The sequence below is a fragment of the Salvelinus fontinalis genome, chromosome 23, assembly GCF_029448725.1.
Source record: "Salvelinus fontinalis isolate EN_2023a chromosome 23, ASM2944872v1, whole genome shotgun sequence".
Classification (NCBI taxonomy): Eukaryota; Metazoa; Chordata; class Actinopteri; order Salmoniformes; family Salmonidae; genus Salvelinus; species Salvelinus fontinalis.
The window spans coordinates 5,639,704-5,667,487 of record NC_074687.1 but is presented as its reverse complement, the minus strand read 5'-3'; the positions used below and the strand labels follow the sequence as shown (position 1 = coordinate 5,667,487).

At 44.3% G+C, this 27,784-nt stretch overlaps 2 protein-coding genes across 2 annotated transcripts in view; both read right to left on the bottom strand.

Moving 5' to 3' along the window:
* Window positions 1–236: 236 nt before the first annotated feature.
* On the bottom strand, window positions 237–12,452 carry tmem30c (transmembrane protein 30C). Its single transcript, XM_055877702.1, has 8 exons — window positions 12,344–12,452; window positions 11,758–11,966; window positions 9,864–9,980; window positions 9,618–9,725; window positions 9,433–9,523; window positions 9,116–9,265; window positions 1,041–1,253; window positions 237–681 (listed from the first exon to the last, which is right to left on the bottom strand). Exons 2-8 carry the CDS (start codon window positions 11,953–11,955, stop codon window positions 494–496), a joined length of 1,065 nt encoding a protein of 354 aa, XP_055733677.1. The 5' UTR covers window positions 11,956–11,966; window positions 12,344–12,452; the 3' UTR covers window positions 237–493.
* A 74-nt stretch (window positions 12,453–12,526) lies between these two features.
* The window catches only part of cmss1 (cms1 ribosomal small subunit homolog), a 74,572-nt gene continuing 59,314 nt past the window's right edge, over window positions 12,527–27,784 (bottom strand). Inside the window, exons 2-10 of the mRNA XM_055877703.1 lie at window positions 17,855–17,991; window positions 17,681–17,758; window positions 17,416–17,554; window positions 14,603–14,662; window positions 14,180–14,282; window positions 14,007–14,067; window positions 13,810–13,897; window positions 13,579–13,667; window positions 12,527–13,436 (exon numbers count right to left, since the gene is read on the bottom strand). Of these exons, the coding sequence (XP_055733678.1) occupies window positions 13,353–13,436; window positions 13,579–13,667; window positions 13,810–13,897; window positions 14,007–14,067; window positions 14,180–14,282; window positions 14,603–14,662; window positions 17,416–17,554; window positions 17,681–17,758; window positions 17,855–17,991 (839 nt within the window). The 3' untranslated portion in view covers window positions 12,527–13,352. The remainder of the gene's footprint in view (window positions 13,437–13,578; window positions 13,668–13,809; window positions 13,898–14,006; window positions 14,068–14,179; window positions 14,283–14,602; window positions 14,663–17,415; window positions 17,555–17,680; window positions 17,759–17,854; window positions 17,992–27,784) is intronic.

Genomic DNA, 27,784 nt, shown 5'->3' with positions numbered 1-27,784 from the left:
TCAATGATTTCTTCATATTTCACATCTTAAAGTGGTAGTACTCACGAGCGTGAGACTGAAGCTCATTGGTTGAACTCAAATTGCTAGAGAGCTGGAACACGTAAGGAAAATGGCGTAGCAGTTTCTAGAAAAACTGGCTAATTGAGGTAAAACAGTAATTCTGCTCATAGATTATTCATTTATGAACTACACATTGACACACCCAGTGGGAGGCTTAAAAAAGACTTAGTCATCACCAAAGTTCTAGAGCATGTCTTTAATGCATATTCAAGCACAACAATTTCCTATGGTTTCCCACCTCGTTTCATTCTAACAGGACTACTGCCACCACATGGTCATGTAGGGAAATTAAACCAAGTACAAGCATTCATGATGATCAAATGCTGAAAACACAAACCCCATCTCTCTAATCTAGAACTACATAAATGTAGACCATTCACTGTATCTACAGTATTATGAATTCCATGTCTCCTCTTCTTCGTCACCTTTTCCATCACTCCTCCATATTCTGTCCGTTCTTACCAAACTTCCACCAGACGGCGGTGAGGATGACAGCGAGGAGCAGGATGAGACAGCCTGTGACCAGGTAGGCTATGGGCAGGAAGTTGTTCTGACCCCCAAACCAGCTGACTGTGGACAGAACCACTTCCTTTCTGCCCTGGAAGTACTCCACGGGGAAGTCTGGAGAGGGGGCAGAGGTCAAGGATAAACACAAACTTTTCATCTAAACAGAGGATTTAAATAGGCTTACTAATAATGGGCTAACAATTGTTTTCACACAAATAAAGGAAATAGCTGTTGGTGTTTTTGTGCTATGACTTTCCATTGTTCTTGTAACTGACCAAATAAACATCCAATATTCCAAGCCACAACCTACGGTTTTCACTATCATCCAAAGAGAGACTAGCTACATTAACCCCAATCTACCTAAGGGTTGGAAATAAGATCATGCTGTTGGAATATACAGGATAAAAAATAAGAGTTACGATTTGATTGACTGTGATCTCCCTGGTAACAGTAATATGCATAAGAAAGGATACTGTAGGAGATAAGGACGCTGTAGTTCCCAGCCGGCAGCCCCTCGGTGAAGGGTTCTATGGCTCGGTTCAGGACCCCGTAGAGCTTCTTGAAGTTGGGGAAGGCAGCCTCCCTCATCCACACGATCAGGTCTTCGTTGATGAAGCCGTTGTTGTTGCGGTCCCAGGGGTCCAGGTCATACACTGGCTTCTGCCAGTACAGAGGCTTGCCCGTGCCTGACAACACACAGACAACGGTTACATCTAGAGTCCAGACAACGTTTTAACAACAGCAATACAACGGTTATACGACATTGAGATTTGGAAAAGGTTTTGACAACAGTCATACAACATTTGGAAAGGCAAGAGAGCAGCGATAGAAATGTCTATTAAATAAAATGTGGAATTAATAATAATCATGACCATGAACACACTGTGTGGGTGTGTTGTGATGCTGAACATGCTGTGAACACACTGTGTGGGTGCATTGTGACGCTGAACATGTTGTGAACACACTGTGTGGGTTATGAACACACTGTGTGGGTTATGAACACACTGTGTGGGTTATGAACACACTGTGTGGGTGTGTTGTGATGCTGAACATGGTGTGAACACACTGTGGGTGTGTTGTGATGCTGAACATGCTGTGAACACACTGTGTGGGTTATGAACACACTGTGTGGGTTATGAACACACTGTGTGGGTGTGTTGTGATGCTGAACATGGTGTGAACACACTGTGGGTGTGTTGTGATGCTGAACATGCTGTGAACACACTGTGGGTGCATTGTGATGCTGAACATGCTGTGAACACACTGTGGGTGCATTGTGACGCTGAACATACTATGAACACACTGTGTGGGTTATGAACACACTGTGTGGGTTATGAACACACTGTGTGGGTTATGAACACACTGTGTGGGTGTGTTGTGATGCTGAACATGGTGTGAACACACTGTGGGTGTGTTGTGATGCTGAACATGCTATGAACACACTGTGTGGGTTATGAACACACTGTGTGGGTTATGAACACACTGTGTGGGTTATGAACACACTGTGTGGGTGTGTTGTGATGCTGAACATGGTGTGAACACACTGTGTGGGTGTGTTGTGATGCTGAACATGCTATGAACACACTGTGTGGGTTATGAACACACTGTGTGGGTGTGTTGTGAAGCTGAACATGTTGTGAACACACTGTGTGGGTGTGTTGTGATGCTGAACATGGTGTGAACACACTGTGTGGGTGTGTTGTGATGCTGAACATGCTATGAACACACTGTGTGGGTGTGTTGTGAAGCTGAACATGGTGTGAACACACTGTGTGGGTGTGTTGTGATGCTGAACATGCTGTGAACACACTGTGTGGGTGTGTTGTGACGCTGAACATGTTGTGAACACACTGTGGGTGTGTTGTGACGCTGAACATGCTGTGAACACACTGTGTGGGTGTGTTGTGATGCTGAACATGATATGAACACACTGTGTGGGTGCGTTGTGATGCTGAACATGTTGTGAACACACTGTGTGGGTGTGTTGTGAAGCTGAACATGTTGTGAACACACTGTGTGGGTGTGTTGTGATGCTGAACATGTTGTGAACACACTGTGTGGGTGTGTTGTGAAGCTGAACATGTTGTGAACACACTGTGTGGGTGTGTTGTGAAGCTGAACATGTTGTGAACACACTGTGTGGGTATGTTGTGACGCTGAACATGTTGTGAACACACTGTGTGGGTGTGTTGTGATGCTGAACATGTTGTGAACACACTGTGTGGGTATGTTGTGACGCTGAACATGCTGTGAACACACTGTGTGGGTGTGTTGTGATGCTGAACATGTTGTGAACACACTGTGTGGGTATGTTGTGACGCTGAACATGCTGTGAACACACTGTGTGGGTGTGTTGTGATGCTGAACATGCTGTGAACACACTGTGTGGGTGTGTTGTGAAGCTGAACATACTATGAACACACTGTGTGGGTGTGTTGTGAAGCTGAACATACTATGAACACACTGTGTGGGTGTGTTGTGAAGCTGAACATACTATGAACACACTGTGTGGGTGTGTTGTGAAGCTGAACATACTATGAACACACTGTGTGGGTGTGTTGTGAAGCTGAACATGCTATGAACACACTGTGTGGGTGTGTTGTGAAGCTGAACATACTATGAACACACTGTGTGGGTGTGTTGTGAAGCTGAACATGCTATGAACACACTGTGTGGGTGTGTTGTGAAGCTGAACATACTATGAACACACTGTGTGGGTGTGTTGTGAAGCTGAACATGCTATGAACACACTGTGTGGGTGTGTTGTGAAGCTGAACATACTATGAACACACTGTGTGGGTGTGTTGTGAAGCTGAACATACTATGAACACACTGTGTGGGTGTGTTGTGAAGCTGAACATACTATGAACACACTGTGTGGGTGTGTTGTGATGCTGAACATACTATGAACACACTGTGTGGGTTATGAACACACTGTGTGGGTGTGTTGTGAAGCTGAACATGGTGTGAACACACTGTGTGGGTGTGTTGTGATGCTGAACATGCTGTGAACACACTGTGTGGGTGTGTTGTGATGCTGAACATGCTGTGAACACACTGTGTGGGTGTGTTGTGAAGCTGAACATGTTGTGAACACACTGTGTGGGTGTGTTGTGATGCTGAACATGCTGTGAACACACTGTGTGGGTTATGAACACACTGTGTGGGTGTGTTGTGATGCTGAACATACTATGAACACACTGTGTGGGTGTGTTGTGAAGCTGAACATGCTATGAACACACTGTGTGGGTGTGTTGTGAAGCTGAACATACTATGAACACACTGTGTGGGTGTGTTGTGAAGCTGAACATACTATGAACACACTGTGTGGGTGTGTTGTGAAGCTGAACATACTATGAACACACTGTGTGGGTGTGTTGTGAAGCTGAACATACTATGAACACACTGTGTGGGTGTGTTGTGAAGCTGAACATACTATGAACACACTGTGTGGGTGTGTTGTGAAGCTGAACATGTTGTGAACACACTGTGGGTGTGTTGTGATGCTGAACATGTTGTGAACACACTGTGTGGGTGTGTTGTGAAGCTGAACATGTTGTGAACACACTGTGTGGGTGTGTTGTGATGCTGAACATGTTGTGAACACACTGTGTGGGTGTGTTGTGATGCTGAACATGTTGTGAACACACTGTGTGGGTGTGTTGTGATGCTGAACATGTTGTGAACACACTGTGTGGGTGTGTTGTGACGCTGAACATGTTGTGAACACATTGTGTGGGTGTGTTGTGAAGCTGAACATGTTGTGAACACACTGTGGGTGCGTTGTGATGCTGAACATTTTGTGAACACACTGTGTGGATGTGTTGTGCCGCTTAACATGTTGTGAACACACTGTGTGGGTGTGTTGTGAAGCTGAACATGTTGTGAACACACTGTGTGGGTGTGTTGTGAAGCTGAACATGATATGAACACACTGTGTGGGTGTGTTGTGACGCTGAACATGTTGTGAACACACTGTGTGGGTGTGTTGTGATGCTGAACATGTTGTGAACACACTGTGTGGGTGTGTTGTGATGCTGAACATGTTGTGAACACACTGTGTGGGTGTGTTGTGACGCTTAACATGTTGTGAACACACTGTGTGGGTGTGTTGTGACGCTGAACATGCTGTGTGGGTGCATTGTGATGCTGAACATGTTGTGAACACACTGTGGGTGTGTTGTGATGCTGAACATGTTGTCAACACACTGTGTGGGTGTGTTGTGATGCTGAACATGTTGTGAACACACTGTGTGGGTGTGTTGTGATGCTGAACATGTTGTGAACATACTGTGGGTGTGTTGTGAAGCTGAACATGTTGTGAACACACTGTGTGGGTGCATTGTGACGCTGAACATGTTGTGAACACACTGTGTGGGTGTGTTGTGAAGCTGAACATGTTGTGAACACACTGTGTGGGTGTGTTGTGACGCTGAACATGATATAAACACACTGTGTGGGTGTGTTGTGACGCTGAACATGCTATGAACACACTGTGTGGGTGTGTTGTGACGCTGAACATGCTGTGAACACACTGTGGGTGTGTTGTGATGCTGAACATGTTGTGAACACACTGTGTGGGTGTGTTGTGACGCTGAACATGATATGAACACACTGTGTGGGTGTGTTGTGACGCTGAACATGCTATGAACACACTGTGTGGGTGTGTTGTGACGCTGAACATGCTGTGAACACACTGTGTGGGTGTGTTGTGAAGCTGAACATGTTGTGAACACACTGTGGGTGTGTTGTGACGCTGAACATGTTGTGAACACACTGTGTGGGTGTGTTGTGACGCTGAACATGCTGTGAACACACTGTGTGGGTGTGTTGTGACGCTGAACATGCTGTGAACACACTGTGGGTGTGTTGTGACGCTGAACATGCTATGAACACACTGTGTGGGTGTGTTGTGACGCTGAACATGCTGTGAACACACTGTGTGGGTGTGTTGTGACGCTGAACATGCTATGAACACACTGTGTGGGTGTGTTGTGACGCTGAACATGCTATGAACACACTGTGTGGGTGTGTTGTGACGCTGAACATGCTATGAACACACTGTGTGGGTGTGTTGTGACGCTGAACATGCTGTGAACACACTGTGTGGGTGTGTTGTGACGCTGAACATGCTGTGAACACACTGTGTGGGTTATGAACACACTGTGTGGGTGTGTTGTGACGCTGAACATGTTGTGAACACACTGTGGGTGTGTTGTGACGCTGAACATGTTGTGAACACACTGTGTGGGTGCGTTGTGACGCTGAACATGCTGTGTGGGTGCATTGTGATGCTGAACATGCTATGAACACACTGTGGGTGTGTTGTGATGCTGAACATGTTGTGAACACACTGGGTGGGTGCGTTGTGATGCTGAACATGTTGTGAACACACTGTGGGTGCGTTGTGATGCTGAACATTTTGTGAACACACTGTGTGGGTGTGTTGTGCCGCTTAACATGTTGTGAACACACTGTGTGGGTGTGTTGTGATGCTGAACATGTTGTGAACACACTGTGTGGGTGTGTTGTGAAGCTGAACATGTTGTGAACACACTGTGTGGGTGTGTTGTGAAGCTGAACATGTTGTGAACACACTGTGTGGGTGTGTTGTGATGCTGAACATGTTGTGAACACACTGTGTGGGTGTGTTGTGAAGCTGAACATGTTGTGAACACACTGTGTGGGTGTGTTGTGATGCTGAACATGTTGTGAACACACTGTGTGGGTGTGTTGTGATGCTGAACATGTTGTGAACACACTGTGTGGGTGTTTTGTTTAGCTGAACATGTTGTGAACACACTGTGTGGGTGTGTTGTGACGCTGAACATGTTGTGAACACACTGTGTGGGTGCGTTGTGACGCTGAACATGCTGTGTGGGTGCATTGTGATGCTGAACATGCTATGAACACACTGTGGGTGTGTTGTGATGCTGAACATGTTGTGAACACACTGGGTGGGTGCGTTGTGATGCTGAACATGTTGTGAACACACTGTGGGTGCGTTGTGATGCTGAACATTTTGTGAACACACTGTGTGGGTGTGTTGTGCCGCTTAACATGTTGTGAACACACTGTGTGGGTGTGTTGTGATGCTGAACATGTTGTGAACACACTGTGTGGGTGTGTTGTGAAGCTGAACATGTTGTGAACACACTGTGTGGGTGTGTTGTGAAGCTGAACATGTTGTGAACACACTGTGTGGGTGTGTTGTGATGCTGAACATGTTGTGAACACACTGTGTGGGTGTGTTGTGAAGCTGAACATGTTGTGAACACACTGTGTGGGTGTGTTGTGATGCTGAACATGTTGTGAACACACTGTGTGGGTGTTTTGTTTAGCTGAACATGTTGTGAACACACTGTGTGGGTGTGTTGTGATGCTGAACATGTTGTGAACACACTGTGTGGGTGTGTTGTGATGCTGAACATGTTGTGAACACACTGTGTGGGTGTGTTGTGACGCTGAACATGTTGTGAACACACTGTGTGGGTGCGTTGTGACGCTGAACATGCTGTGTGGGTGCATTGTGATGCTGAACATGCTATGAACACACTGTGGGTGTGTTGTGATGCTGAACATGTTGTGAACACACTGGGTGGGTGCGTTGTGATGCTGAACATGTTGTGAACACACTGTGTGGGTGTGTTGTGTCGCTTAACATGTTGTGAACACACTGTGTGGGTGTGTTGTGATGCTGAACATGTTGTGAACACACTGTGTGGGTGTGTTGTGATGCTGAACATGTTGTGAACACACTGTGTGGGTGTGTTGTGAAGCTGAACATGTTGTGAACACACTGTGTGGGTGTGTTGTGAAGCTGAACATGTTGTGAACACACTGTGTGGGTATGTTGTGACGCTGAACATGTTGTGAACACACTGTGTGGGTGTGTTGTGAAGCTGAACATGTTGTGAACACACTGTGTGGGTGTGTTGTGAAGCTGAACATGTTGTGAACACACTGTGTGGGTGCGTTGTGACGCTGAACATGTTGTGAACACACTGTGTGGGTGCGTTGTGACGCTGAACATGCTGTGTGGGTGCATTGTGATGCTGAACATGCTATGAACACACTGTGGGTGTGTTGTGATGCTGAACATGTTGTGAACACACTGTGGGTGCGTTGTGCCGCTTAACATGTTGTGAACACACTGTGTGGGTCTGTTGTGAAGCTGAACATGTTGTGAACACACTGTGGGTGCGTTGTGAAGCTGAACATGTTGTGAACACACTGTGTGGGTGTGTTGTGATGCTGAACATGGTGTGAACACACTGTGGGTGTGTTGTGATGATGAACATGGTGTGAACACACTGTGTGGGTGTGTTGTGAAGCTGAACATGTTGTGAACACACTGTGGGTGTGTTGTGATGCTGAACATGTTGTGAACACACTGTGTGGGTCTGTTGTGAAGCTGAACATGTAGTGAACACACTGTGGGTGTGTTGTGAAGCTGAACATGTTGTGAACACACTGTGTGGGTGCATTGTGAAGCTGAACATGTTGTGAACACACTGTGTGGGTGTGTTGTGACGCTGAACATGTTGTGAACACACTGTGTGGGTGCGTTGTGATGCTGAACATGTTGTGAACACACTGTGTGGGTGTGTTGTGACGCTGAACATGTTGTGAACACACTGTGTGGGTGCGTTGTGATGCTGAACATGTTGTGAACACACTGTGTGGGTGTGTTGTGATGCTGAACATGTTGTGAACACACTGTGTGGGTGCGTTGTGACGCTGAACATGTTGTGAACACACTGTGTGGGTGCGTTGTGACGCTGAACATGTTGTGAACACACTGTGTGGGTGCGTTGTGACGCTGAACATGTTGTGAACACACTGTGTGGGTCTGTTGTGACGCTGAACATGTTGTGAACACACTGTGGGTGCGTTGTGATGCTGAACATGTTGTGAACACACTGTGTGGGTGTGTTGTGAAGCTGAACATGTTGTGAACACACTGTGTGTGCATTGTGATGCTGAACATGTTGTGAACACACTGTGTGGGTGTGTTGTGACGCTGAACATGTTGTGAACACACTGTGTGGGTGCGTTGTGATGCTGAACATGTTGTGAACACACTGTGTGGGTGTGTTGTGACGCTGAACATGTTGTGAACACACTGTGTGGGTGCGTTGTGATGCTGAACATGTTGTGAACACACTGTGTGGGTGTGTTGTGAAGCTGAACATGTTGTGAACACACTGTGTGGGTGCGTTGTGACGCTGAACATGCTGTGTGGGTGCATTGTGATGCTGAACATGTTGTGAACACACTGTGTGTGCATTGTGATGCTGAACATGTTGTGAACACACTGTGTGGGTGTGTTGTGACGCTGAACATGTTGTGAACACACTGTGTGGGTGCGTTGTGATGCTGAACATGTTGTGAACACACTGTGTGGGTGTGTTGTGAAGCTGAACATGTTGTGAACACACTGTGTGGGTGTGTTGTGACGCTTAACATGTTGTGAACACACTGTGTGGGTGTGTTGTGAAGCTGAACATGTTGTGAACACACTGTGTGGGTGTGTTGTGAGACACACCTTCAAACACCTGTGCTAACGTTAGGGTCTTGTTCGCCACCTGTGGGTTGCGGAACTTGACGTTCTTGTCGGTGTACCAGGTGATGCCCTTCCTGAACAGAGGAACCACCCGACTGCTCGCTGCTGAGTGGTACACCAGAGTGAAGGAGTCTGGGATAAACACAAACAAAACTCATCAAGAAATCAAATCAGTCAATTAATCCAAACCAGGTATTTCATGTCAGGGAGAGATTTGATCATATCACTGGATATTAATGCAGTGACATTATTAGCAGAGACTGATGACAAACTGATATTGCTGAGTGATGGTGTAATACCGTTGAACATGCTGTTGGCCACAGCCCCACAAGGGGCAATAGGGAGTCCGTTCTTATCTTTTATGAAGGGCTCGCAATAGGAGCTCGGGTTCTGTAGAGACAGACAGGAAGGATTTGATGTTGTAAAAGCTCAGAATTAACCAGGAAATTAAGAGGATGAAGATTGATAGATTAACAGTAGCTACCTTGAGGTTTTTATTTCTCCCAATCATCTGTCCATCATCCCTGGAGTCCATGTATTGCCGGAGGTTCTGGTGGAAGTTGATCAGGCCGTAATAGAAGAACACATCTCCCTGGGACAGGAAACACATAATCACTGTCTGTCTTACTTGGATTTGGTTTCCAACATTTTTAACACTGACACATACAGTACATTAGTTTGTGGTCTTGTCGAAGTGTACAGACCAAGACAAACACACATACTCACACACCTTGAACGTGTTCTCAATGGTAAACACCACAGTGCAGTTGCAGCTCTGGCTCGCATTGGAACGGTTTTTACGCATCTCAAAACACTTATCACATGACCCTGCGTGTGTGTAGTCAACCTGTAGAGGGAGGGAAGGAGATATAGCAGGAGGGAGAGAAATATATACAGTGCATTTGGAAAGTATTCAGACCCCTTGACTTTTTCCACATTTTGTTACGTTACAGCCTTATTCTAAAATGGATTAAATAAAATATTTTCCTCATCAAATCTAAACACAATACCCCATAATGACAAAGCGATTATTTTGCAAATTTATTCTAAATAAAAAACAGGTACTTTTTTTACATAAGTATTCAGACTTTTTGCTATGAGACTCGAAATTGAGCTCAGGTGCATCCTGTTTCCATTGATCATCCTTGAGATGTTTCTACAACTTGATTGGAGTTCACCTGGGGCCAATTCAACTGATTGGACAGATTTGGAAAGGCACACACCTGTCTATATAAGGTCCCACAGTTGACAGTGTATGTCAGAGCAAAAACCAAGCCATGAGGTCGAAGGAATTGTTCGCAGAGCTCCGAGACACGATTGTGTTGAGGCAAAGATCAAGGGAAGGGTACCAAAACATGTCTGCAGTGTTGAAGGTCCCCAACAACACAGTCGCCCTCCATCATTCTTAAATGGAAGACGTTTAGAACCACTACGACTCTTCCTAGAGCTGGCCGCCTGGCCAAACTGAGCAATCGGGGCAGAAGGGCCTTGGTCAGGGAGGTGACCAATAACCTGATTGTCACTCTGACCGAGCTCCAGAGTTCCTCTGTGGAGATGGGAGAACCTTCCAGAAGGACAACCATCTCTGCAGCACTCTACCAATCAGGCCTTTATGGTAGAGTGGCCAGACGGAAGCCACTCATTAAAAGATCGCCAAATGGCACGTAAAAGACTCTAAGACCATGAGAAACAATATTCTCTGGTCTGATGAAACCAAAATGTAACTCTTTTGCCTGAATGCCAAGTGTCACGTCTGAAGGAAACAAGGCACCATCCCTACGGTGAAGCATGGTGGTGGCAGCATCATGCTGTGGGGATTTTATTCAGCGGCAGGGACTGGAAAAGTAGTCAGGCTCGAGGGTAAGATTAACGGAGCAGAGTACAGAGAGATCCTGATGAAAACCTGCTCCAGAGCGCTCAGGACCTGAGACTGGGTGCGAAGGTTCACCTTCCAACAGGACAACGACCCTAAGCATACAGCCAAGACAACGCAGGAGTGGCTTCGGGACAAGTCTCTGAATGTCCTTGAATGGTCTAGCCAGAGACATGACTTGTACACAATCGAACGTCCCTGAAGAGACCTGAAAATAGCTGTGCAGCGATGCTCCCCATCCAACCTGACAGATTTTGAGAGGATCTGCAGAGAATGGAAGAAACTGTGCAAATACAGGTGTGCCAAGCGTCATACCAAAAAGGCTGTAATCGCTGCCAAAGGTGCTTCAACAAAGGGTCTGAATAGTTATGTAAATGCGATATTTTTTTTATTTTTATGGAGTACGTAGATTGAGAGAGAAAAAAACTATTTAATCCTATTTTCGAATAAGGCTGAAACGTAACAAAATGTGTAAAAAGTCAAAGGGTCTGAATATTTTCTGAATGCTCTGTATAGCCAACACATTAAAATCTATATGAATCCCACAGCTATTTATTATACTGTAGCTTCACTTCTTCACATAATACCCTGGAAGTCCTCTCTCTTATCGTCTCTTTCTACCTCTCCCTCTATCTTGTGTTCATGGTTAGATAAGCTATGCGCTCTGGAGGGTGTTACCTGCTCCATTTCAAGTTATTGTGTGTAACGGTAGAATAAAAAAATATTTTATCTGAAAGGATCGCTTACTCACCTTCAGTTCATGTGTATTCTGCACGGTGACAAGTAGCCACACTCCCAGCAGCACACACACAGTGGCCATACCGTAGAAGAAAGGCAGGACGGTTTGAGCTGTGAGCATGGGGGACCAGGCAGGCAGTCTCTGCTGTTTGAAAGCAGAGTTATCAGGCCTCCGGGCCAGGGGCCCAGCGTTGGCCTTCGCCTTGCCCATGAGAGCTCTGGCTGGGGAAGGGTGATGAGACCGGGAAAGTCAGACAACCAGAAAACAAGCAAGGAACAGGAGTCTTCCCTCTCTTCTCTTCCGGTCTTCTTTAACGCAGTCTTATCAACATTTCTCTCCCTCGCTCCCCGCCTGCCAAGAGACTTTTCCCAGCAGGCTTAGGGCTAGGGTGGGGAAGACCTTTGAGACAGGCTGCTGGCTGTTACTCATTAACTAGAATCCTCTGCTCTACTTCCTCTTTTGTTCTTTTTCTACTGTTCTTCGCTCACTCCTTCCCTAGCGATTCAGTCCTACATACATACATACATACATACACACTGATGTATTACAGCCTATCATCCAAGTACTAAAATATCTCTGATTTATTTTCCGACAGTACCTTACGATCCGTTATTTCTTCCCCACTGAATTAGTTGCCGTTGTTCCAGCCTCCTTGTTGTAGAACACACTTACACACAGGATGTTATGACAAACCAGACTACCTACTGGGCGAAACAACTCATGACATCACAGACTCAGTGGGAGGGGCTTCCCGCTGGTGTGAACAAATAAGAGAGTCTGGTTCCATTCAAATGTCTTTATTCAAACCATCACACAAAGGGCTGTGTCACACAGAGGGCTGTGCTATTGTTGAACTACAACACTGTATAAACCATATCAGACATTTTACATGGTCACTTAAAATAGAACAAGAACAGTGTCACAGAGAGAGAGGGTAAAAACAGGATAGGGTAGATGGTTGAAATGTCCAGCAGTCTTTGTCTGTTATGGAGACAGGATTGGTTTGAGGGGCCCCAATTAACTTTGTTGCGTGTGAGTGTTTGTGTGCGCGTGTGAACAAGAGCATGATGAGAAGAGGTCCAGTCTGACTTGGTTGGGTGTGTGTTTGTATGTCAGTATATAGCAGAGTATGGCACTAGGTGTGTGTTTGTATCTCAGTATATGGCATCAGATATCTGAGCAGCTCACCGATCGCTGCAGCTGTACACAGCCAATCTGTAAATCGCCCATCCAACTACCTACCACATCCCCATATTGTTTTTATTCACTTTTTTGCACACCACTATTTATACTTGCACATCATCATCTGCACATCTCTCACTCCAGTGTTAATTTGCTAAATTTTAATTACTCTGCTACAATGGCCTATTTATTGCCTTACCTCCTTACTCCATTTGCACACACTGTATATAGATTTTTCTTTTGTTATTGACTCTACTTTTGTTTATCCCACGTGTAACTCTGTGTTGTTGTTTTTGTCACACTGCTTTGCTTTATCTTGGCCAGGTCGCAGTTGTAAATGAGAACTTGTTCTCAACTGGCCTACCTGGTAAAATAAAGGTGAAATTTAAAAAATGGAGGATTATGGCACGAGGTGTGTGTTTGTATCAGAACAGTCCCACTTTGACTTTTCCTTCCCTACAACCTTTCAAGATCCCCATATCCAGCAGCTTCAGCAAGTCACCTTTGACCTGGAAGTGAAAAAGAGGGCTGTGTTATTAAGAAACTCCATATAGTCTGTCTGGCAGAAAGCCCATGTACTACTAGAGTAAATTTTCCATGCTGTGTAAAGTGTGACTGTTACTGGTCCAGCAGGGGGCGTTGTAGTCTCACCTCAGGAACATCCACCATCCTGCGAAGCTTCTGGTCTCTCCAGTTCCAGTCCAGAACCAGGAAACGCAGGGGAGGCAGGGTCAGACCCTCTGGAAAAGGTCAGAGGTCAGATAGGGGTCAAATGGGGGTTAAATCCCTGAAGGGGAGTGAATTAGTGCACACCTCCGGTTGAAGGTTAGAGGATCAGAATAAAGTCACAGCAAGTTAAGCCACACCAAGGACAAGCTGTACCTTTCTCAATGAGGGCAGTCAGTCTCCCTGGCGTCCCCACCCCGATGTGTGTCACCCCCGTCTGTAGGAGCTTCACCTGCTCCTCTACCTGGGGACAGAAAGACAGAGAGGACGGTCACGCTTGGCTTCACTCACAGAATGGCTCATCTGTACACATTAATATTCATAGGAATCTATTGTACTGTAAGGTCTGTTACCTTGATGTGCTTTGCAAACAGCTTCAGCACTTTGGCCTCTCCCCTGAAGGTGGTTAACTGTCTAGTGAAGATGTAAAAACAAGGGAGCATTATATTGAGCTGAGAAGTGCCATAAAGTATACACAATAAAATATGATAAATGGCAAAAGAGGGAGATGTGCGTTGTCACTCACTTGATGAGCTCGATGACTCTTAGCGCGGCGCTACAGACGATGAGCAGAACCACAGAACTCTTCTCTGTGTGCTGCTTCTGGACCTTAGCCCATTTGGGACAAACTGAGCGAAAAGAGAAAGGGAAAAACATATATTGTGATACAAGGGACGGATGTCAATAGTCTAAAGTGGCTTCCTCTCCTCATTTTCTCTACAACAGCAGTGCAGATGAAGGAGAGGCGATTAGGAGGGGAAGCCAACATCAGACTATTGAGTTAATACCCAAGGACACATCTAGGAACATGACAGAAGACTTAGAGCACATATGGGACACAGTCCTATTAGTGTAACATGGAGGTTAAAAAGGAGTAATGTATTGGTGAGAGGTATGTAATGTAAATGTTATGTATTTAGGTATGTATGGTGTGATGGTTAGAACTCACTTTCTTTCAGGTAGGAGGAGAGGCTGTGTGTGAGGTCATTACTCCTCACGAAGCAGGAATCTGGGAGTGACCAATCAGAGAAGAAAGTCACATTAGGAAATTCATAGAAAGTGAGTAAGAGTGAGAGAGAAAGAATGCGAGAGACAGAGAGACTTGTCAGCATGCTTCAGTTCGGCTGGCACCTATCCGAACACAGCTAGGCAAACCGAACGAGTGTACTCCCATAAAAGGACAGCTTCAAAAACAAGAAAAAAAAACGGCAAGAGTACAGTTTGTCCATTTTGAGACATCGTAGCCAGTATACACTTCCTCAATAGTCAGAATGAATCTACGATAATTCAAGAAATCTGTCACTCATTTTGCAGAGAATATCTTAATCACACAATTTTACATCGAACTAAGCTGTTAGTGCAGTATTTCTTAAAACATCTACAAGATCGCCACCCCCCACCCCGCAGGACGGTTGAGCGTACGTTGTAAGTAACAAGAACATTTCCCAGGACATAGAGATGTCTTATATGGGCTTAAATTATTGTTAATCTAACTGCACTGTCCAACTTACAGTAGCTATTACAGTGAGAAATACCATGCTATTGTTTGAGGAGAGTGCACAAAAAACTCATCACGGCAACTGGTTTGATACATTCACCTCAGAAGGTAAATAATGTACTTACATTCAGTAATCTTGCTCTGATTTGTCATCCTGAGTGTCCCAGAGATAAAATGTAGCTTGTTAAAAAATAAAAATAAATAAAAATGATATTCAAATGTAGGAACTGGGTTCTACAGTTTGAACCCCTGCTGTGTTTCCCCTATCTACATGTGTGAAGGTTAGTGTCTTTTCTGCAGGGTAGCTAATTATCCATCGTTTCTGACATTCCTGGGAGTGTGTAAACTTCAATTTTTTATTACCATATTATTGTTGTATGTTCTCTATAGATATGTACTTGAAAATGTATCAATAGACCAATTCGGCACATTTGGGCAGACTTGATACAACATTTTGAACAGTAACACAATGGTTCATTGGATCAGTCTAAAACTTTGCACATACACTGTTGCCATCTAGTGGCCAAAATCTAAATTGTGCATAGACCCCTAAGATTACATATCGGCCTTTCTCTTACATTTCAAAGATGAAAAAAAAACGAGTTTTCCTTTATATTATCTTTTACCAGATATGTGTTATGTTCTCCTACATTAATTTCACATTTCTACAAACTTCAAAGTGTTTCCTTTCAAATGGGATCAATAATATGCATATCCTTGCTTCAGGTCCTGAGCTTCAAGCAGTTAGATTTGGGTATGTCATTTTAGGCGAAAATTGAAAAGAAAAGGATCCGATCCAGGTTAATGAAAAAATGTGCATGAAAATGAGTCGTCTCTCAGTGAATGACAACAAATCTCTACTGTTGACCAATCACTGACGAAAGGGTGTAGACTTCGGCTTGCCTGAGAAAACCTTGTGTGCCCGAACAGACGAAAAAAAACAAAAAGTCCAAAACAAACAACAACAAAAAAGTTTTTAAAAAGTCCAAAATGAACAAAAATGTCACAAAATGTCATTATAATATACTGTATGAAAGACCTCTTCTGAAACGTTTCGGCTGGGAAGCATGCGGACGCCTTTAGACAGACAGATGGTCCTTAAAGCTCAGACACACCAGTATGATTGTCCAATGCTTGCCTGCCTACCGTACTTAGCACCTCAGGTGTCGGCAGTCAATCTCTTTTGTGTTCACACAGCAAAGTCCTTTGAATTCGTCATCCACTCAGTCTTGTTAAAATACTCCAAACCAGAAAGTGGCAGTAGTGTTATTTTTTTATATATATATATATATATATATATATATATTTTTTTTTGTTGTCATTTAGCAAACTCTTTTCCAGAGCGACTAACAGGAGCAATTATGGTTGTGTCTCGTTCAAGTGCACATCGACAGATTTTTAGGCTCAGGGATTTTAACCAACGACCTTTCTGTTACTGGCCCAACGATCGTAACCGCTAGTTTGGCAATGCATATCCATTGCTTATGGTCTAGATTCCAAGGTATCTGTGCTAATGTTGCCATTTTGTAGAAAGCCCTTGTTGATACTAACTTGATAACTACCTAGCAAGATGACGAAGAAACAATTGAATTCCCTCTCCATAATCCCATACTGCCAGTGCCAGCCCATAGCCAAATGTTTAGCTAGCAAGCTAATGTTAGCTAAGAACACTGCACAAACTCGGCAGCTAACACAGGCAGCTGTTTCATGGAAACTATTGTGATTTAATTACAATGTCAATATTTGCTTGCTACAGTGGTTAGCTAGCTTGGAGGAAGTATTTAGTGTTGTGTGCATTGCGTCTGTGCACTTAGCTCGCTACCATTACAAATTACTACGGTACATTGCATATGAAGTGTGACTGGCTCATCTGTGGATGTACAGAGAAAATGCCCTCTTTTTTTCCTTTTTTGTTGTTGGCTCCCCCACGTGAGGGTTTGTGCTCTCTGATTGGCTCAAAGTAAAGTTGTTGGCCACTGGCAAACATTGCTACAAGTAGAATTGGCAGGTCCGTCACTACCGGGTCAGGACAGGTACCGCTTTTGTTCTTGCAAGAGAAGGAATGGCCCCCCACTGTGATAAGTACCTATCGGCAGTGAGTACCAATGTGTTTCATTTATTTTTTTATTTCACCTTTATTTAACCAGGTAGGCCAGTTGAGAACAAGTTGTCATTTACAACTGTGACCTGGCCAAGATAAAGCAAAGCAGTGTGACACAAACAACAACACAGGTGTAACAGTTGGAAGGTCAAAGGTGACTCACCCTGTAGTTTGAGATCCTCCAGCTCGATGACGGAGCGTTTGTCTTTGAAGTGTTCTAGAACCAGGCTCTGCAGGTCACCCGGAGAGCCCGGTTTGGGTTCCGAGGTAGCGAGGACGTCTGTGATAGTCTTCTTCTTCTTCTGAATACACACAAAGCCACAATTCCCACGTTTAACTCCAATGCAATTGAATGTAGGCACATTTTAACGGCAGTTCCTCTTTGGTACAGCAGGTGTCTCTTCAATGCCCTCCATCCTCAATCTTACCTTTCTCTTTTTCTTGGGCTTTTTTTCTACTTCATCCTCTTTCTTCGCCTGAGCCATAAAACACGCAGTCTGTGATTTCTGTGTAGACAAATAGAATTAAGAGAAGCAGTACATAATCCAAACAAAAACACATAGAAGTCAGAAGTGTGAAGTTTACAACAAACTATTACATACCAGTGCAGTCTTCTTCTTGACCGGGACTGGGGTTTCTGTTACACTCTTCCTCTTCTTTCCTTTCTTCTCCCGTGGGGATGCTTGCTCTGTGGGCTGTTTCTCCGGTTCTTCGCTCTCCTCCTCTCCCACGGGGGAATCTGAAAGAGCACAGAGTGCAACTTCTAGTGTGACTAATCAACCTCACTGGACAGGCATAGTTACAAGGTGCATTGTCACCAAGAGGAGTATACTTTGTCACCTTGCAAGCCAATGTTGTAACATACAGCCATACCAAATGCCTAGCTAGCTCTCATCCTCGCCTCTAATGCTGTGAAGTCATGCCCAGGCCCCATAGGAAAAGAGGACAGAAGAGAATGCCCGCTCGTAAATACCTCTGGTTTAATTTAAACAGGCAAAATCCACGATCCTACTTCTAAATCTGGACATTTCACAACACTGACTGGCCCCACCGTATTCAGTATTCAGAGCCCCCCTCTATTTTCACATTTTGTTACGTTACAGGCTTATTCTAAAATCGTTTATTTTATATTTTTTCATCAATCTACACACAATGACAAAGCGAAGAGTTTTTTTTGATGTTGACATTTTTGCAAAGGGCCTTGGTCAGGGAGGTGACCAAGAACCCCATGGTCACTGACAGAGCTCCAGAGTTCCTCTGTAGAGAACCTTCCAGAAGGACAACCAATCAGGCCTTTATGGTAGAGTGGCCAGACGGTAGACTCTCCTCAGTAAAAGGCACATGACAGCCCACTTGGAATTTGCCAAAAGGCACCTAAAGGACCATGAGAAACAAGATGCTCTTGGAACCAAGATTAAACTCTTTGGCCTGAATGCCAAGCGTCATGTGTGGAGGAAACCTGGCACCATCCCTATGGTGAAGTATGGTGGTGGCAGCATCATGCTGTGAGGATGTCTTTCAGCAGCAGGGACTGGAGACTAGTCAGGATCAAGGGAAAGATGAATGGACCAAAGTACAGAGAGATTCTTAATGAAAACTTTCTCCAGAGCGCTCAGGAACCCAGCCTGGGGTGAAGGTTCACCTTCCAACAGGACAACGACCCTAAGCACACAGCCAAGACAACACAAGAGTGGCTTCGGGACAAGTCTCTGAATGTCCTTGAGTGGCCCAGCCAGGGCCGGGACTTGAACCCGATCGAACATCTCTGGAGAGACCTGAAAATAGCTGTGCAGGGACGCGCTCCCCATCCAACCTGACAGAGCTTGAGAGTATTTGCAGAGAAGAATGGGAAAAGCTACCCAAATACAGGTGTGCCAAGCTTGTAACGTCATACCCAAGAAGACTTAAGGATGTAATCGCTGCCAAAGGTGCTTCAACAAAGTACTGAGTAAAGGATCTGAATACTTATGTAAATGTGATATTTCAGTTTTTATAAATTTGCTAACATTTTAAAAACCTGTTTTTGCTTTGTCATTATAGGGTATTGATCAACACGAATAGAGGTGTTTTCTAGACAGAATGTGTAGGCTGAATAGTTTATCAGTTGATAATATGTTTATAAGACTCCAACGCCTGATTCCCTCTTCATGTGTATACCACCAATAGTTCATTCTAATTCCCATGGATTCATAAGCCTATAAGGTCCTCCCACTACAATACAGACTGTGTGTCTGCATCTGGGCCCTCTACAATACAGATGACTGTGTGTCTGCATCTGGGCCCTCTACAATACAGATGACTGTGTGTCTGCATCTGGGCCCTCTACAATACAAGTGACTGTGTGTCTGCATCTGGGCCCTCTACAATACAAGTGACTGTGTGTCTGCATCTGGGCCCTCTACAATACAAGTGACTGTGTGTCTGCATCTGGGCCCTCTACAATACAAGTGACTGTGTGTCTGCATCTGGGCCCTCTACAATACAGATGACTGTGTGTCTGCATCTGGGCCCTCTACAATACAGATGACTGTGTGTCTGCATCTGGGCCCTCTACAATACAGATGACTGTGTGTCTGCATCTGGGCCCTCTACAATACAGATGACTGTGTGTCTGCATCTGGGCCCTCTACAATACAAGTGCCTGTGTGTCTGCATCTGGGCCCTCTACAATACAGATGACTGTGTGTCTGCATCTGGGCCCTCTACAATACAGATGACTGTGTGTCTGCATCTGGGCCCTCTACAATACAGATGACTGTGTGTCTGCATCTGGGCCCTCTACAATACAGATGACTGTGTGTCTGCATCTGGGCCCTCTACAATACAAGTGCCTGTGTGTCTGCATCTGGGCCCTCTACAATACAGATGACTGTGTGTCTGCATCTGGGCCCTCTACAATACAGATGACTGTGTGTCTGCATCTGGGCCCTCTACAATACAGATGACTGTGTGTCTGCATCTGGACCCTTATAGACAGAGGCCATGTCCGAATATCCATACTATACATACATAAACTGCATACTATTTACTCATTGTAGTCCATATAGCCCCTCTATCCTATTTAAAAAAGGACTGAAGACAGAAACAGAATTTGGTTCCATTTCAACATATTTCTTAGTGAAACCAAAGTGCTGTAACATACAAGTGTAATCAAATAGCCTAGTACACACATCAACACTTCAAATGTTCAAATCAAAACACTGGTGTACAGAAGCACGTGGACAGCCGGGTGCATCACAAATTCACAACTGCTGGAAAGCAACATAGTAAACCAAAGCACTGATCATTGGGAACGAGATCAGAATGACTGCTAAGGCTTAATCCATCAATTAAATAGGTAGCCACGCCTACAAAACTAAAACAATCCATATGTTCCAATCAAACGGCCTGATTAACATGACATCAACAACACAGCCACATCCTGAGTCCCCGGTGCCCACACATTCTGAAATCAAAAGATGGTTTAGTATTTAGTTTAAAAGCTGACGAAGACCACGAGAACAATAAACACTTTCCAGTGAGAAAACAGACACGCTTTGGGTAAACATTTTGTTGAAAGACTTTTGTTTTCAAAGACGTAGCATACGATGCAATACTCGTTATCATTTTAAGGAGAACACAATCTACTTTGCCTACATTTGAACAGCACTGCAGAAGCTTTGGGTACCTTCCCAATGAAGAAGACAAATTGTTTTGTTTGGCGGCTTGTATGGATTGTGGAAAAGTGTGCATCGAAATCTACCAAATGAAGAGCTGAGACAACATCCTGGCTTTTAAACCATAATCCATTCTCAAAATGTCGCATACTATTAAACATTCTATTTTCGCCCACCGTGGCGAACTCTTCAACCTCAGGATGTGGCCTGTCCCAAAGGTCCCTCACAGTGTACTACAGGAGCCCCATTGAGAGCATATTGTCTTGCTGCATCACAGCCTGGTACACGTACTCCACCAACGTGGATCGTAAGGCACTACAGAGGGTGGTATGCTTAGCCGAACCAATCATTGGGTGCACACTGCCTGCCCTCCAGGACACCGACAACACCAGGTGTCGCAGGAAGGCCAAGATCATCAGAGACCTCAGCAATCCGAGCCACGGCCTCTTCTCCCCCGCTTCCATCACTAAGACGCGGGCAGTACAGGAGCATCATGGCAACAACTGGAAGACTGGCCAAGAGCTTCTAACCCCAGAACATCAGGCTGCTGAATATCCACTAGTCAGCTACCTGCTCCCCCTGTTCCCTTCTTTAGTGTAATTCATAATTTAACTGCATATCTGGTCCTTTAATGGTGCATCTAGTGATGGTTCTGTACTGCTGCTGCTCATGACAAATAATACATACAAATTATATACTTCTGCCAGGTAAGCCTACTTTGCAGTTAACATTTAATTGAGAAGGCTTGGGTGAAAAAACCCATTTCAACCCACAAGACAGTTATCACATCAACTGGCTACACACGTAGTGACAGACAGGTGCAATATTTCTGGAAATGTATTAACAGACAGTGTGTTAGGATTGGCTTTTTAAGTCAATAGTGGCTAACCAGAGGTAGGATAATGTAAACGTCGGGTTGATTACATAGTAGCTGGGAGCTTGCGGTGTCTGATACGTGTGAGATTTGTTTATGACACTGTGCGATAGAACACATTAAAAATTGCATGTGCTTTCAGAATTAATTGGCGAGTTCCTCTTTGGTGAACTATGGTAGCTCACCATCGACCTGTTGGAGACCTCTGATTTAGAGTAATGCAGTGGTATATGTTTGGAGTAACACATGGGTGTCCACTGATCTTTTTAGTCCACTCACTTTGCAGGACGGTTGGTTCATGCTCTGAGTGCCCAGCATAGCTGACAGTGACGTGCATTAGCCAGACATGCAGCTCAAAATACTACAATGACAAACTGCACCGTCGACCAACTGCGGAGCGACTGGAGAGTGTGTGTGTGAAGGTCACCCTGTTTTGTCCTCTCTGCCCCCATCTCGATCTGTCCCTCGTTCTCCCACCATCACTTTTCAGTCAGTCCATCTGTCCAGGGGAGAGACGGTAGGGGGTTTGTGGGTTTAGGCACTGGGGGGGGGGGGTCGTAGTTAGGGCTGTTGTAGTTAGGGCTGTTGCGGTGACCGTATTACCGCCACAACGGACAAGAGTTACAAAAGCAGTCAAATTCCACGTGACCGTGTAGTCATGGTAATTAGGCTTCTCCCAGCTCTGATGCTGCTGATGGTCATTACTAGCCTACCAAACTTGTTAACTGCTTGTTCTCAGCACTCTATTGTCCCTCTAAATCACTCTGATATCAATGCAAATGTAATCAAAAATGTAATCAAAACACTTCATGAGAGCCCATTAGCTCATGTTGCGCAACATTTCTTTAGGCTATTCAATTGCGCGAGAAAAGAGCCATGACCTCCACTAAAAAGATCAGCTTTCTATAGGCTAGGCCTACTATATTTATTTCTCAACTTTCCTAATACTAAGCATATTAATTATATTTACAACAGGTATATATTCTACCTGGCTGGCATGAAAATAAACCACGGGGAAAAGCGTCCTCAATACGCTAGTTAAGTTCATAGATTACATATTTTTCCCAGCTGCCCTGGTTTTGATACAGGTGCATGATAATGGTCCATTCTAAATCAAAACAAATTTCACACATTATTTAGTATACAGTACCAGTCAAAAGTTTGGTCAAACTTACTCATTCAAGGGTTTTTCATTCTTTTTTTTCTTTTACTATTATCTACATTGTAGAATAATAGTGACGACATCAACACTATGAAATAACACATATGGAATCACGTAGTAACCAAAAAAGTGTTAAAACAATAAAATATATCATATATTTGAGATTCTTCAAAAGTAGCCACCCTTTGCCTTGATGACAGCTTTGTACATTCTTGGCATTCTCTCAACCAGCTTCATGAGGAATGATTTACCAACAGTCTTGAAGGAGTTACACTTATGCTGAGCACTTGTTGGCTGCTTTTCCTTCCCTCTGCGGTCCAGCTCATCCCAAACCATCTCAATTGGGTTGAGGTCAGGTGATTGTGGAGGCTAGCTCATCTGATGCAGCACTCCATCACTCTCCTTCTTGGTCAAATAGTCCTTATATAGCCTGGAGGTGTGTTGGGTCATTGTTCTGTTGAAAAACAAATGATAGCGGGACTAAGCGCAAACCAGATGGGATGGCGTATCGCTGCAGAATGCTGTGGTAGCCATGCTGGTTAAGTGTGCCTTGAATTCTTAACAAATTACAGTGTCACCGGCAAAGCACCCCCACACCTCCTCCAAGCGGAAATCATCCGTTCACCTACTCTGCGTCTCACAAAGACACGGCGGTTGGAACCAAAAATCTCACAATTGGACTCGTCAGACCAAAAGACAGATTTCCACCTCTCTAATGTCAATTGCTTGTGTTTCTTGGCCCAAGCAAGTCTCTTCTTATTATTTGTCTTTAGTAGTGGTTTCTTTGCGACCATGAAGGCCTGATTCACGTAGTCTCCTCTGAACAGTTGATGTTGAGATGTGTCTGTTACTTGAAGTCTGTGAAGCATTTATTTGAGCTGCAATCTGAGGTGCAGTTAACTCTAATGAACTTATCCTCTACAGCAGAGGTAACTCGGTCTTCCATTCCTGTGGGGATCCTCATGAGAGCCAGTTTCATCATAGCGCTTGATGGTTTTTGCAACTGCACTTGAAGAAACTTTCAAAGTACTTGAAATTTTCCGGATTAACTGACCTTCATGTCTTAAAGTAATGATCACTGTGCTTTTAATGTGTAAAAATAGACAACATTTTAAGCTAAATATTCTGATCTGTTGCGTCAGATTTTTTTATGCTAGTGGTTGTATTGATTTGTATTAAATTAACAGGCTAGTGGTTTTGCTGTTTGTTAGGCCTACTCATCTTGTTGGCTGATAAAGTAAATGTGGACAGTTTTTCCAATATCTTCAATATGCATCTCGGAATTGGATAAGGAAGCGCGCAGTTGCGTCCACAATGTATTGGTCTTCACTTGTAGCCTGTGAAAAGACCCGATCACGTGATGGAGCACAGAGTACTCAGGGAGAAAGACACCGCCCACTGGCCGCAAAAGGCATCCATTTTTTTAGGGTGCATTACGGCCACACAAAGGGGATGCCGCCGTGAAATTCTAGACATTATCAAGTGCTTGTCAAATTGTGAATGAGACTATTGGAGTGTGTACAGCCTGCGCAAAAAAAAAACTAAGCAGAGATCATGCCTTTCAAGCAACTTTTTTCAAATCAGAGTTGCATCACGCAGCCTTACAATGTACTAGAAATCAAAACATATAGCCCAACGTTTGTAGAACAACTAGTTACATTAATAACTCTAAATTAAGAATATAGGAATAGCTATCTTTGTTAACTGCTCAACACAGAATAGTCGTATGTGCGCACTCCCTCAAATCGTTTGGAGAAAATATCCTATTTTATTCAGCTTTGTTCAATGGTATTCTTCATACTATAAAAAAATGCCACGGAATTCTAAGCAAATCTTGTCTGCTAAATGAACTAGTGTAGCCCACAGCCATAAGGCATAACCAGATCAGAACCTAACATAAGGACAACTCAGAGTATGCTATTCTGTTCTTCTGAAATAGACAACATTTTCTTCATATCACGCTTCTTTAGACCTGTCAAAAAATAAATAATGGATTTACTGTGGAGGTGTAGGCTATATTACATGGATTTATTTGACTTTTTAAAATGTAGATGTTCCAAAGGTCTGCATCAGTGTGTGGAAGCCAGGAGATGCTAAACGTGTTTATGTTAATTAACGACCAATTACCGTGAGACCAACAGTTATTTACTTGACAATCACCGGCTGACAAAATTTCCTGACCGCCACAGCCCTAGTCATAGCAGGAAAGAGGGTGTGTGTGTGTGTGTGTGTGTGTGTGTGTGTGTGTGTGTGTGTGTGTGTGTGTGTGTGTGTGCGTGCGCATGTTACATTTAATTAGGGCCAACTCATTTCTGCATGGTAGGTCTGATCCTATCCACTCCTCCCTGGCCCCACCCCTTCCCTCTATCCTTCTTTACAGTCATCTGTCAGGGCAATCGCTCCCTCTCTCCATCCGTCCACCCTCCCCATCCCATCTTTAAGGACCAAACCACACACTCTCCATCTCACACAGACACACACATCCCCCTCTCTTTCCTTCCTATCTGGACATCTGAGGAAATGTGAGGACACAAGAGAGAAAAGAGAATAAAGGAGAAGACAAAACACGGACAAGAAGAGCGCATAAGGGGGATCATTTTATTGGATGACAGTGAAGGAGAAGGAGTACCAGACGGAGTAGCACAGCCAAGGCCTCACAGAATCACCTGTCTGGTCCATCAGCCCTGCAGGTACGTTGGCCTGTCTATTAACTGGTCTGCTGTTAACCCAGGTTGACAGATAGAAAGTCAGACCAGTTAAATGGTCTGTCTGAACACTGGCTTTGTAGACAGAGTTGCTCTCATAGAAATAGAACCTCCTCTGGGCCGGTCTGCGGTTGCCCTGGGCCGGTCTGCGGTTGCCCTGGGCCGGTCTGCGGTTGCCCTGGGCCGGTTTGGATAGAGCTCGTTTTAGCTGCTGTTTATTTCTCAGTTCTAAAAATTGTGATTGTCTGCTTCTCAAGTTTGACTGCCTTCAAACTCCTAACCCAGTCGATGTGTGAGGATCTGAGTGTGTGACTGACTGTGTGAAACTGAAATGATGCCCTTTCTTCTGTCTGGTGCTGGGAAAGAAGGACTGACTCACCAAACACAAGTCCCTGGTTGACTTTGAACAACCCAGACTATTTGTGCGCCAAGGGAATGTAGGATAAACGATCAGTATGTCTAATGAGTGCAGAGAGACAAATCCAACTCTAATCTCTTTAAGCCACAAAGACCCCCCTGACAACCGGTCAAGCAGTATCGGTGCGCGCGTGTGTGTGTGTGTGTGTGTGTGTGTGTGTGTGTGTGTGTGTGTGTGTGTGTGTGTGTGTGTGCTGAGCCAATTCAGCGAGTGTCTGACTGATTTTAGGATTATGCTGGAGGTCAGGTTTACCTTGACAAACCAAACACTATAACGTTGGGGGTCTAAAAACAGGAAAGGCATATGTGTGTGTGTGCGTGTGTGTGTGTCTGTGTGTGTGTATGTGTATGTGTGTGTGTCTGTGTGTGTGTGTGTGTGTATGTGTGTGTGTCTGTGTGTGTGAGAATGTCTGTCTCTGTCTGTCTCTGTGTGTGTGAGTGTGAGTGTGTCTGTATGTGTGTCTGTGTGTGTGTGTGTGTGTATGTGTGTGTGTCTGTGTGTGTGAGAATGTCTGTCTCTGTGTGTGTGTGTGTGTGTGTGTGTGTGTGTGTGTGTGTGTGTGTGTGTGTGTGTGTGTGTGTGTGTGTCTGTGTGGTAGGGATGGGCATTTGAAATAATTTCACTAGTCAAATAACATGTCAATTTTTCAGATATATGAATAGTCGAGTTTGACACGGGAGGGAGAGAGTAGCCATACAGACTCACGTTAGTTAGACAAACCTGTAGATGCCATAAGTTATCTATCATTCCAGCTGGTAGTGCCTGTCTTGACAGCGTCAAATCAATGTTAAAAAAGCTAGTTAAGATAGCCAGCTAGCTAGTTTGCTATCTAGGCAAAAATGGTTACTGATTGTTCAATGCCCTTCCCATCCTCATCTACAACAAGTCCATTTAGATGAAACAGCCTACCTGATGGTTTCTCATTGTAGCCCACTCCTCATTTAACTTAATTCTGTCATTTTAATTCCATCTTGCATTGATTAAAGATCTCCTGTGTTGCTGGCTACACATGGGGCCACTGACTGTAGACAGCGCATGTCAAAACTACATTCAAAAATGTTGTTTTATTGAATTAAGAATTTCCAAATGTCATGTGTGTATCAATGTCACAGATTTAATTTATTTAGACAATGCGTTTTCATTGTTAAAATAGGCCTATGATTATTTTTAATTTTTTTATGAATACTCTTGCAAGTATTCAAATACTAATGTACGTTCTAATATGTGCATGTTTTAAATGTGTACCTGTGTGAATGTTTGTGTGTAGTATGGTCAGTAGGGGAACCGAGGGCCTCGGTACAAGGGATACATTTCTCCCCCATGGAACAGCGGAGAGATCAAATTTCCCTCCAGAATACCTGGAGGTGACTCTAGGAAAAGAGCTCTATTAATACAACATTCTAACGCTAGAGCACACTATGCTAATGCTAGCACAAAAACCCCTCAGAGCAGCTGGACTGCTAAAGCTAAAATCAGATTTAAAGCCACTAGCGAGGATGCTATCAATGATCAAATACATGCAGTACATACTATGGCTACACAACTACGGTAGCCTAGTATGTAAATATGCTAATAAAAATACATAACTCACAAAAAGACTAACATTGCCATAAAAAGCAAACATGTTTCTTCAGATTATTGCTTCAGAGGCCTTTTATCCCCCGCCAAGGGAGAAACAAGCTAGGGGAAACACTGCTAGGCTGTGTGTATGTATGCC

Excerpts from the sequence above, each read along its gene's own strand:
- tmem30c (XM_055877702.1), bottom strand. The coding sequence starts at position 11,955 with ATGGGCAAGGCGAAGGCCAACGCTGGGCCCCTGGCCCGGAGGCCTGAT. Across the intron at positions 1,254-9,115 it reads GTTAGCACAGGTGTTTGAAG|GCACGGGCAAGCCTCTGTAC; the intron begins GTGTGTCTCACA and ends GTGTGTTGTCAG. Across the intron at positions 682-1,040 it reads CAGCGTCCTTATCTCCTACA|ACTTCCCCGTGGAGTACTTC; the intron begins GTATCCTTTCTT and ends CCCCCTCTCCAG.